This window comes from Condylostylus longicornis, unplaced genomic scaffold (genome assembly GCF_029603195.1).
Source record: "Condylostylus longicornis isolate FDR11 unplaced genomic scaffold, ASM2960319v2 ptg000013l, whole genome shotgun sequence".
Classification (NCBI taxonomy): Eukaryota; Metazoa; Arthropoda; class Insecta; order Diptera; family Dolichopodidae; genus Condylostylus; species Condylostylus longicornis.
Window position 1 is genome coordinate 12,990,193 of NW_026577982.1, and position 11,892 is coordinate 13,002,084.

At 29.9% G+C, this 11,892-nt stretch overlaps 1 protein-coding gene across 1 annotated transcript; it reads left to right on the forward strand.

The window, feature by feature from the left end:
• The first annotated feature begins 241 nt into the window (after positions 1-241).
• Positions 242-5,846, forward strand: LOC129605166 (mucin-19-like). Its single transcript, XM_055514750.1, has 3 exons — positions 242-339; positions 1,000-5,118; positions 5,161-5,846. Exons 1-3 carry the CDS (start codon positions 298-300, stop codon positions 5,773-5,775), a joined length of 4,776 nt encoding a protein of 1,591 aa, XP_055370725.1. The 5' UTR covers positions 242-297; the 3' UTR covers positions 5,776-5,846.
• The last annotated feature ends 6,046 nt before the right edge of the window (positions 5,847-11,892 follow it).

Below are 11,892 nucleotides of genomic sequence, written 5' to 3' on the forward strand. Positions count from 1 at the left end.
ATTGCTACAGAACTATATATAAGATTTTTTTTATCGTATTTACATTATCTTGAACGTAAGAGAAATTTAAATAATAAAATGTTCAAAAATTCTTTATATTTTTTCTTTTTTTTTTTTTTGACATCTAAACATACATAGGAGTAAGTATGTATGTGTTTATATGAAGAAGATGGTATCCATAAATGATAATTTTTTTTTTAGAATATTAAGCATAAATAATTTTTTCTTGCTATAAATTAGACTAGCAAAATTTTAAATTATCCAGTATACGAATCGAATTCGAAAAACGAACTAAAAATGAAACAATTTGCATTTTACAGTGCTGTCCTTGTGATAGCGGTAAATATAGAATTTTTTAATAAATAATTAATTGTGTTTTAATACAATAATATGAATTTTTTATTTGGAAGAAATTTATATAATAAAATATTAAAGGATTACATAAAAAGGATATCAAAGTGATTAAAAAAAATCCATAGAAAGATTTTGTGAAATTTTGTAATTTTTGACTTTTCTATTTGGTTTTTGTGTAATGGTGTAAATTAAATCTTTACAAAATTGTTTTAACACAATTGCAAAATATGAAATATTGCTATGTAAATGATAAAATTATAAAAAATAACATATAGTGTTGATACCGATTGATATCGCAAAATTTTCTGTAATAATTTCAGTTTTACTTATAATTGTTCTAACGAATTGTTCTATTGAATATTATTTATTTATTCATATAATTTGTTTAAATTTCTATAGAATTTTATAATTCAACCATTAAAATCATAATTTACTCAAGTAGTGACAAAGTAGTGATTTAGAATGTCTTCATTGAAATTTTTGTTAAAAAGTTTTCTAGACTGCTTTTTATTTTAATAAAATTAAATTGAAATCAAATTAAGAAAATTTACAATTTAAAATTATAATTTGCTATCCTTTTTATTTAATATTTTGCTAAAGTTTTTAATATATACATGCATCCTTAATTTTTTTCCAATTTTACAGTACTCGACTTTAGCATCTACTCAAAATCAGATTGATTGCAATGGTAGGTCATCAATATGTTTGGGACCATTAAGTTATAAAAATTGTGCTGATAATGGAAACGGTGTTATGACAGCAAATGATGAACCAGCTCAATTATGTCCAACCGGATATAGATGTGCAAGTGTTGGTCGTGACGCATGTATGCCAATAAATCCAACCAGAGCTAGTAGATCTTCTGCTGTTGAAAATGTTACTCAAACTGCCGAACAAGCTGTAACTGATATAAATAATGATAATTTAAATATTGATGCAGCTGAACCAGTAAATAGTGCCAGTTTAGTAGATGAACCTGTTATTTCAGTCAGCCCAGATGAATCAGTAGCAAATCAAACTGAAGGAAATAATGTAGAACTTATTGAACAAACTAGTGAAACTCAAATCACTCCAGATAATGTAACAGAAATAGTAATCGTATCTGTAACAGAAGTACCTTCTGAGGCACCAACAAATTCGAACATAGTAGTAACAACAACTGTATTGCCAACAGAAACCAGTGAACAACCTATTTTTTCTTCAATTGATTTAGAAAACTCGACTGTTGTTGATCAACCCAATGAAAATGCAAATGGAAACCTAGAAGGAATAGCAGGAGAACAACCATCCATGGGAAATCCAGGTGAATTAAATCATGGAGATATTGCATCAAATGCTACCGAGGCTGGAGAAGTATTTTCACCTGCTACTGAATTAGTAAATCAAGCTACTGAAGCCTCGGTTCCCCCAACAGAGGTTTCTGTTAAAGAAACAAGTCCATCTACAGGCACCACAATAATTGAAGTTTCAACAAACTCACCTCAAAATGAAGTGGTAGATACACTTTCCACAAATCCTTTAGAACCAGTTTCCCAAGACCCAATAGATCCAGCCCAAACTGAAGTTGCTCCTATAAATCAATCAGAAGTTTCTCTTCAAAGCCAACAACCAAACATCGCTCCAGATGAAAACGTTGTAGGAGCAGTTCAAGTGGACCAAAGCACTGCTCAAAGTGCACCAGAAACTCAAAACGTCGCATCTAATGATGCTCAAGCTAATCAAGATGCAACAATTCAAGATACCGTTGCTGGACAAAATGATTTAAGTGTGCCAGCACCTGTCGAAGCTGTCAATGTAAACCAGGTTGAAGAAACAATTCCACATGAACAACCTCTTTCGATTCCAGAATCACAAAGTAATATAAATGAAGAAAATCAGTCTCCTAGCGTACAACAAGCAAATATTGCTCAAAGTGGACAACCAGATCCGATTGAAGGACAAACAGCTAATATTCCACAAAGTGAACAATCGTCCATTGGTGAAAATACAACATCTCAAGGTGAACAAGTCAATTTAAGTCAAAATTCCGATCCGTCCTCTCCAAATGAACCTACTGTTCAAAGCCAAACTGAACTAAGTGAACAAACTCAAAGCACAGCTGTTATTGGAACCATTCTAGACAGCTCCACAACAAATGAACAAGGTAGTGTAATAGCAAACTCAAATAGTATTACAAATGATCCTTTAGTAAATTCAGTTCAAGCTGAATCGGCTAGCACCGGTGTTGTAAGTGAACAGGAAACACCAATTCAAGAACAAACAGATACCCCCACACAAGCAGAGGGAAACAATGTAGAGCAAGGAAGTCCAAGTGGCTCAACCCAAAATGAAGTAGGAACTTCAAATCAAGCTGGATCAACAAATCCGGTTATAGATTCACAAAATAGTGCAAACCAAAGGCCCGTAAGCAGTCCGACACAAGGTTCGCAAACCGACTCAATTAGCACTTCCCAAGGAGAACAAATCAATCCAACACAACTACAAACGAATGTGCCTCCACAAGCTCCCTCAAGCGATGCAGATCAAAATGTATTAACCAGCCCAGTTCAAAATGAAACCGTGATTGAAGATAATGGAGTAATTCAGGGATCACCAAATAATTCAGATCAAGAACAAGTGAATGTAAATCAAAGCGGTTCTAATAACCAAAACAAACCAACTGCAGCTCAAGGTGAACCAATTAATCCCACTCAAGAGCAAGTAAATACCCCCTCGGAATCCTCAAATAATGCTGCAAATCAAGGCCAAGGAATTTCAAACGAATTCGCAAATCAAGGTTTAAATGAATCAGCTGGCGCAGTTGAATCGACACAAAATAATTCTATTCAAGGACAAACCGGAAATTCTATGCAAAATGAGCTATCAAACGTTAATCAAGGAGAATTAGGTAGCACTTCCCAAAGCGCACAGGGAGTTTCGAATAACGTAGAACCAACTAAGCCCATTCAAGGAGAGCAAACATATCCTGTTCAAGAGCAGACAAATGTTCAATCACAAGGTTCTCAACATGGTTTACAAAATCAAGGCCAAGCAGGATCTTCCACACAAGGGCAACAAACGAGTGTAGCTACAGATGGGTTAAGTGGCTCTGCTCAGAGCGCATCAGCAAATCCAATCAGTAATGAGTCCGCTAATACAGCACAAAGTCAATCAGACAGTTCCGTTCAACAGCAGACAGGTGTCAATAACCACGACTTGCAAGGTGTAGCAAATCAAAACGGACCAGGTAACACAGTGCAAAATGAGCCTGAAAACCAAATTTTAGGCGGCTCATCTAATACAGTCGAAATTGCACAAGATAGACCAATAGAAGGACAAATTGGTACTTCCGCTCAAGGTGAAGCAGGTAATGTCAACGGACTTAGTGGTTCTACTCAAAATGTACCACCAACCACAAGTAACGTTGAATCTATTAACACAGTTGCAGATCAACAAACCCATCCAGTTCAACCAGCCTCTTCTCAAGACAACTTAAATCAGTCCGGATTGGAGAATCCCGCTCAAAATGCAAGTCCAGATTTAGGAGCGACAGCCACCATTGCTGGAAGTCCGTCAATTAATTCAGCCCAAGGAATTCCAGAGGTCCCTGCACAAAACGGACAAGAATATGTGCCGGACGCAGGACCAACTGGTTACCCAGCTGCCACAGTAAATGGTGAATCAACCAGCACAGCACAAAACAAGCCTAATGATTCAACACAAAATCAATCTGGTATTTCTAATCAGAATTCACAAGGCGGCATTGATCAAAATGGTTTAATAAGTCCGGTTCAAGGTGGAAATGCTAGCCCAAGCGAAAGTGGTACAACTAATGCAGGTTCGCAAGGAAGTTCAATCCAGGATCCATCAAACCAGTCACCATCAAATCAGCAAATCGGTACACAAGTCGGTTCAAGTGCTTTACTTCCCAGTGCTCCTAACAGTTCAACAAGCCAAATTCAAGAACAGCAACATAATCCTATTCAAGGTGGACAAATCAATCCAGTTCAAAGTGGTTTAACCGGTTCGAATCAAATTGGATCAACAGGTACTTCTCAAGGCAGCGGTATTCAATCTCAGGTAGGCGGTACCGCACAAAATGGACAGACTACCGGTGTAGATGAACAACCAACAGTTTCCAATCAAAACAGTTTGAGTGGATCAGTTGGACCAAACCAAGGCCAAGATATTAGTCCAGTTCAAGGGCAATCAACCACTTCAGTACAAAATCAACATGGAACTGTTGGCGGAAATGGAATTGGAAGTCCAATTTCAGGTATATCAACAACTAATCCTGAAAGTCAATCTGAAAGCGCTTCTACTGGAGAACATATCCAAGGGCAATCAACCACTTCAGTACAAAATCAACATGGAACTGTTGGCGGAAATGGAATTGGAAGTCCGATTTCAGGTGTATTAACAACTAATCCTGAAAGTCAATCTGAAAGCGCGTCTAGTGGAGGACATGTCCAAGGCCAATCAACCACTTCAGTACAAAATCAACATGGAACTGTTGGCGGAAGTGGAATTGGAAGTCCAATTTCAGGTGTATCAACAACTAATCCTGAAAGTCAATCTGAAAGCGCTTCTACTGGAGAACATATCCAAGGACAATCAACCACTTCAGTACAAAATCAACATGGAACTGTTGGCGGAAGTGGAATTGGAAGTCCAATTTCAGGTGTATTAACAACTAATTCTGAAAGTCAATCTGAAAGTGCTTCTACAGGAGGACATGTTTCATCAGTACAATCTCAGTCAGGAGCTCCAACTCAAGCTGCAGAAGGACATGTAGTACAAGGCAATCAAGGGGATCTTGGCATTAACGGACACAATAATCCAACTCAAGGTGGTTCCACTAGTAACACAATCAATAACGGAGTACAACAACAAAGTTCTTCGCAATCATCTGAGTCAGATCAATCAGTAGAATCAATTGAAAGTAACGAAACTGTTGAAAAAATAAATAATAATGTTGCAGAAAATGCGAAAAGCCCAGAATCTGTAGAATCTGATGAAGAATCAAGCGAAAGCAAAACAAATGAAACAAAAAATTCTTCTGAAACTGTTGAGTCTAAAGAATCTAATGAAACCTCTGAAGAAACTAATGAAGCTAGTAAAGTTTCTATATCTAAACAATCTAAAGAAACTTCAGAAGAAACTAAAGAAACCAGTGAAACTGATGAATCAGATGATAATTCAAGGAATAATTTTGGACTCCATCCTGCCCTACGTAATAATAAAAATTTAAGAGAACAAATTTTAAAAAAATTGAAAAAATTTGAATGCAACGAAGAAGGTGTATTTGCCGATCCAAAAAGTTCTCATAAATACTACATTTGTAACTTGAAAGATACTAAATTAATTAAAAATCACATGAAATGCAATAAAGATCAAATATTTGATACTACGAATTTAACTTGCATACAGTCAACACATTAGAATTAAATAAAATTATAATCGCATTGTAAAAATATTGTAGAAAATTTGTACAGCATAATAAAAATAATACGAGCATATTATTTGAGTTTTTTATTTGAAATTCGATATTATAAAATCATAAATAAAAGGTTACTTTGAAATATTCATCTAAAGAGGTCCTTGTTATCATAATACACTTTTCTGGTTCTTAATATACGATAAATCAAACGGTTTATTTATTATTCTTTCACTATATTGGGGATTCTATCTGTTGGCATACAGTAGAATTTTTCATATAAAAAGTTTTTGAAATAAATCGTTTAGATCGAATGAAATTTAGACATTTTGTAACTATTATTCATAATTATTATTTCATACGCTTCCATAAACAAATTACTGTGTGCATGATAGATTCATAACGGAAAATGTTCATTTACATTACTTTTGCAAAATTCAATTATATAACTATCACATTATTTGACCTAAATTTAAACTCATTTAAAAAAATTCATTTTATTAACAAATTTACTGGAATTTCCTTTTTATATTCCAAAGATTGTTAGATTTCATTAAAATTTATGATTAATTTTTTAAAAATTTACCTTAGGAAGCATAGCCACATTTAAAGAGCACATTCTGTATATACATGCAATTTTGACCATCCTCTGCATTATAATAATTTTAATTATTATAAAAATTTATTTTACTATTCTTTTTATAATTTTCTTTCGTTATTATGCAAGTGTTGATTATCTTCAATACCGCGTAATCGTACCTAAAATAATTTCAATTTTCAATATTATTTTTTTTTAATGCAGTTCAACCAACTTATGCAATAATAATTTTAACGAATATTGTAATTAATCAAAGTTAAATTCAAAGCACGTTTATAGAATATTTTACTAAAATAAAAAAAAAGAGTTACTTATGGTATAATAATAATAACAATAGTAAATTTATTTGCGTAAGAATTAAAAAACAGAAATAAGTGGAGTATTTTTCTGTTTGACCTCTACACTCTTTTTATATATGGACGGGATAGTCTTTTGTTTTAAAACAATAATTTCACAAATGAAAAAAACAGAAAATTGAGCACATACAGAAAAAAAAATTAAAAAAAACTAAAATCAAAATATTAATTTCAACAATCGTTTTAAAAAAAGTAAATTTAAAATTATTAATAACAATTTCCAAAAATTTTAATAATTTTTTGAGTTGCCATACGAATTATAAATGAAAATTCAAAAAAAAAAACCAAAATTATTATCAAACAACAAATTTCGAGTTGTTTTTATCTTCTAGATTAAGAAGAAAACAATTAATATATTAAAAATGGCAGTGTTAATTGAGGAAAATGCACGTTTTCAAAGTTAACTTAATTTGAATTGAATTTGTGTTAAGCGTATTAGAACCCAATAAGAATTTGGACTCTAGTATAGCAACATTATAATTGGTAACGTACTTATTTATTACTTTAACAGGAAGAGCCCCCACTGCTGTATAATTACAACACCGTAAAAATTACTATTACTGTAAAATTAACTAAGTTTTCTAAAACAATAAAATACTTAAAGTCAACTATAACACCAGGTAACCCTTTCAATAGTTGATACCCTCATATAATATATTTTAAATTCTTTCTGTAATTTAAAACAATGGATAATAATAATTTATTTACGTTATGTAATATTTAAAATTACATAGTACTTATGAAAAATTCGCAGCAGAATTGTAATTTCTATAGTTGGTGCTCGCTATGAATTCAAAAGACTAAAAAACAAATAAACTATTTAAATACAACACACTTCAAATTATAACGCTCGTCTATTACATTATAGCATGTAATCTGTAATCAAAAAAAAAATTGTTTTTTAGTGAATGTGTATAAATTCAATTTATTAAAAATAATAACTTCATCGTTATATTTTAATCACATCCGGACACCAATTATTTCTTACAGTACTCACACATATATTTTTTTAAGAAAAAAAAAAACAAAAAAAAAGCAAATTTCTTTTGTAAGATCAATCCAAAATTTTGACTATTTTCTCTATTCTAAGGTATTATAAGTAAAATTTGAAGATTTGAGATATTACGACAGTTTTCTATAAAACCTCGACTTTAATTGTACATTATTTGTACTTGCAACATTGCTACGTTTAAAATCTACCTAGACATATTATTCTTGTAATATGCATTGCATTTGTTGACATTGCATATAAGGCTTGTGAAATGCGGACACAACAACAAAATGACGTTTTGACATTTGCCGCCAACCCTGAATTTGACTTTGAAAATACAAAACATAAAAAACGAGTAAAATTCGGTTTTGTATTGACTTCGGCTTTTATACTGGTAAATAAAAATTAAGTTGGGTACATCAACTGGGACCAAACAAAAATTAGGTATACGACACATAAATTTTTCTATGTTCGAAATACTCATTATCTACACACTTTATACACATAACAATTCGCATTTTGGAATTTTCATGTTTTTGTGCATGTAAAATGTTAAACTCTAGATTTTGTATAGTATTTTGCATAATACTTATAATAAATAGCTGCACAATTTGTTAGAGTTACTAGTAAAGAAATAATCATACAATTGTACTAGTTAATTATGTTTTCGTAGCGTATGTCCCCTAAAGATCGAATTTTCATTAAAATATACTAGGTTTTCGTATATTCCTTTGACCCATTATTGATGCACTTGCTTCTTTAACATTGTCTTGGACATTACAAACTGGGTACTATGTAATTGACATTCTTTTTTATTAAGAAAAACTATTTTGGGTTTTTTTTTTGTAAAAAGTACGTCAAATAATTTTTCTTGTTAATTCAAAACAGGTACACAAATTATCTTTATAAAGATTACTTTAGTTATAAATACTTAATTTTTTTTCCTTTGCTTGTTTAATTATAATTTTTCATTTATTAAAAAACTAACTGTAAGTATATCAGCATAATAATATTTGCGAACATAAAAAACAATGACACATATTATCTGGGTAAGGTATAAGATAATAACGGAATAATTTAGACTAATTTTAAATATAATAATAATAACAAAAACGGAAAAAAAATGTTACGTAAATCGGTTAAAGTTTAAAATACATATTATGTTACCACTCACCCACCCACCGTTGGGTTATTTATATAGAAAGCCGCCTAAAATTTTACTAAAATGAAGCAAATTTATATTTTGTATGCATAATTCTTCCTTACTTTAAGATATTTATTTATGAAAAATTATAATAACTAATACTACATGCCTTATATTGCATCTTACATTTGCAAGAGCAATCTGTTTTAGTCACCTTAAAACCGGAAATCTCATTTTCATCTTGAAGGAACAATTGGAAAATGCTGACTGAATTTTGTGTATTCTTTAACACTTTTAAAATTACATACTTTATCACCCATCTTTTTTCTTCTCACCCAAAGAGAAAAATTTAGATTCTCTTGATTTCTAAACTTTCTTAGAATTCGAAAAATCAATTAAACTATCAATTTAAAATATATCTGGGATAGAAAATACGCTTCCTTTAACCATTAAGAATTTATAGATCTAGCCATCTACTCGCCTCTTGGAAATAATTTATTCGTTTTTTTAATCTTATTAAGTTTTCGAATTATTTTAATTAACGCAATGCACTATCATTTTATATTTATTTGATTAACGCTTAACTTCACTGATGTTATAAACGTCCGACGTGTTATATTCAAATGTAGAGCAACATTGACAAAACATCAGAATTAATAATAACAAGTAATCTTACTGTTTAAAATTCCAAATTATTGTAAATGAAATTTTTTTGGTTGTTTCCTTTTTAATACACAATCAGTATGAGGAGACACAAAATGAGTTTGTTATCTTTTTGACTTTTAAAAAAAAAAAATGTTGAATAAATAAAAATGAAAGTGAAATTTTCTACCTGTTTCTTTTGCATATTCAAAAAAAAAAAATTGTGTGTATATGAATTGTCGTGTTATAATTTAAATAATAACATAAAAAAACATAAAAATGATAAAATTTTAATTTACAATTGCAATTTTTGGTCTGTAATTTTAATTTTGTCTCCTGGTACTCCGCTAAGCATAATTTTTTAAAATGATTATCATACACCAACTCTAAATAAATAGGCACCTATACCCTAAGTGTATGAATGTTTACCTACATAACAATGGTCATCATTCACAATTTTTCTTTATTGTCTCACTGTTTTATTTGATTTAACAACTAAAAAAAAAAGAGCAAAAATAAAGTGAAGTTATGCTGGGAATTGAAAATTTTATTAGTTTTTCATTTTGCTATTTACAAAAATATTATCAAATTTCTGTGGGACTAAAATACCTACATGCATACTTAAGTACATAAACACAATATTATACAAGGCACAAGATAATGAACCAAGAAAATTATCATACTAGTAAAATTAACAGTTTTTTTTTAAACGTTACTTTTTTTTACTGTTATTACACTCAATTTATGTTATTTACAATAATTTTTGTAATGTAAATTAATTTTTGCATATATGACAGAAATTCATATTATTTAGATTTACAAAATATAAAAAGGAAAAGTGAAAAACATAGCAATTATAACTAATTAAGCACGCGTGTATGGGTTTTTACATGAATGAGTCTATAAAATGAAGATGATACAAATATATGATTGTTCTGATAATTAATTCATATACCTATGCCAAAGTATGTATGTAAATAATATGTAATTACTGAAATGTGCAATGGTTAATATATTGGAATTTGCAGCAATCATTTTTCAATTTATTTTATGTTAGAAATTTAAGTGTTAAGTAATAAAAAGAAATTTTTAATAATGATTGGTTAAAGGATTACATACATAAGTAGTTTAATAAATATATAAAAATTATGTATTTCAAAAATTGTCGCACTCTAGTATTTGGAGTGTAGTGAATTCCTATTAGAATACTTAATTTATACCGTAACATAATTAATATTATAACTATAATAGAAAATAAGAAACAGAAATTACGTATAAGTAGGCATATACATATGTATATGTCGTTTTTTTATTTATAAAATAGTCGCCTCTTTCTTCTTAAATTGCACCTTAAAAGGAATTTAGCAGTTATTCACTTTTAAAATCATTGATATACTTAGGAGGATCTTACTAAGGATATGCTTAGAATTTGGTTCTTGGTTCAAACACCCCGCCACTATCCCGCACTAATCATTGAACGATCAGTATACCACATAATGGTTTGTGATTCCACTGTGTTATCCGAAAAATTGCGCTCCCAATCGCTTCTGTTGCCCAGCTACGATTTTAAATTTCCAAAATAATAAAAATTTAATAGATATTAGTATATATTATTATTGCATAACTAAAACACTGTTCAAAGTCAATTTCAAATTCTATTTTTCGTTAAACATTCTGTTTGCAATTCTGCTCATATAAATGCAAATTTATTTACCGCATTTATAAATATATAAGAGCTTCTGAATTGAAAAGGTTTTAATAAATATCTAAATGTACGAATACAGAAACCCATAATATTATGTAATTACAACACCGACTATAAAAGGTGCTGTAAAATTAGTCTTATGTTTCTTTTTAATTATCAAAAGAATATAAAAACGTTTTTTTTTATTTTATAAGGTTTATTCTTTAGCTATTACTTTCAAAGGCATAAGAGAAACCAAAAAAAACAAATTAAGTTAAATGTTATATTTTATTGCTGTAAATTTGTTTTTATGTTAGTTAACGGGGAATATGCGGTATACGCGTTGAGAATTTCTTTAATAATTTTGCATACACAAATATGCTCTTTTTATTTTTATTTTTTATATTCATTTTACTTTAAACTAGTGAAAGTTATGAAATTTACGTGTAAAATTTTTTAAATTATTTTAAAATTTTTTTAATTTGCTTTTTTAAGAGTGTTAAACGCGCAATATTCAACAAACAGACGATAATTATGTACAAATATTTTAGTATGATATGAATGACAATTAATTTGTATATAATATAAATGTTGCATATTGCAATGCAATGCCAAAAATATAAAGATGTACTTATTACTTGTATACATAAGTTACAAAAAAAAATAATAAAGAAAATAATAAAGTTTAAAGGTTAGTTGACCTTAAC

Coding starts and splice junctions, on each gene's coding strand:
- LOC129605166 (XM_055514750.1), top strand. CDS start 298: ATGAAACAATTTGCATTTTACAGTGCTGTCCTTGTGATAGCG. Junction 340..999: donor GTGCTGTCCTTGTGATAGCG/GTAAATATAGAA, acceptor CCAATTTTACAG/TACTCGACTTTAGCATCTAC. Junction 5,119..5,160: donor CTCCAACTCAAGCTGCAGAA/GGACATGTAGTA, acceptor CTTGGCATTAAC/GGACACAATAATCCAACTCA.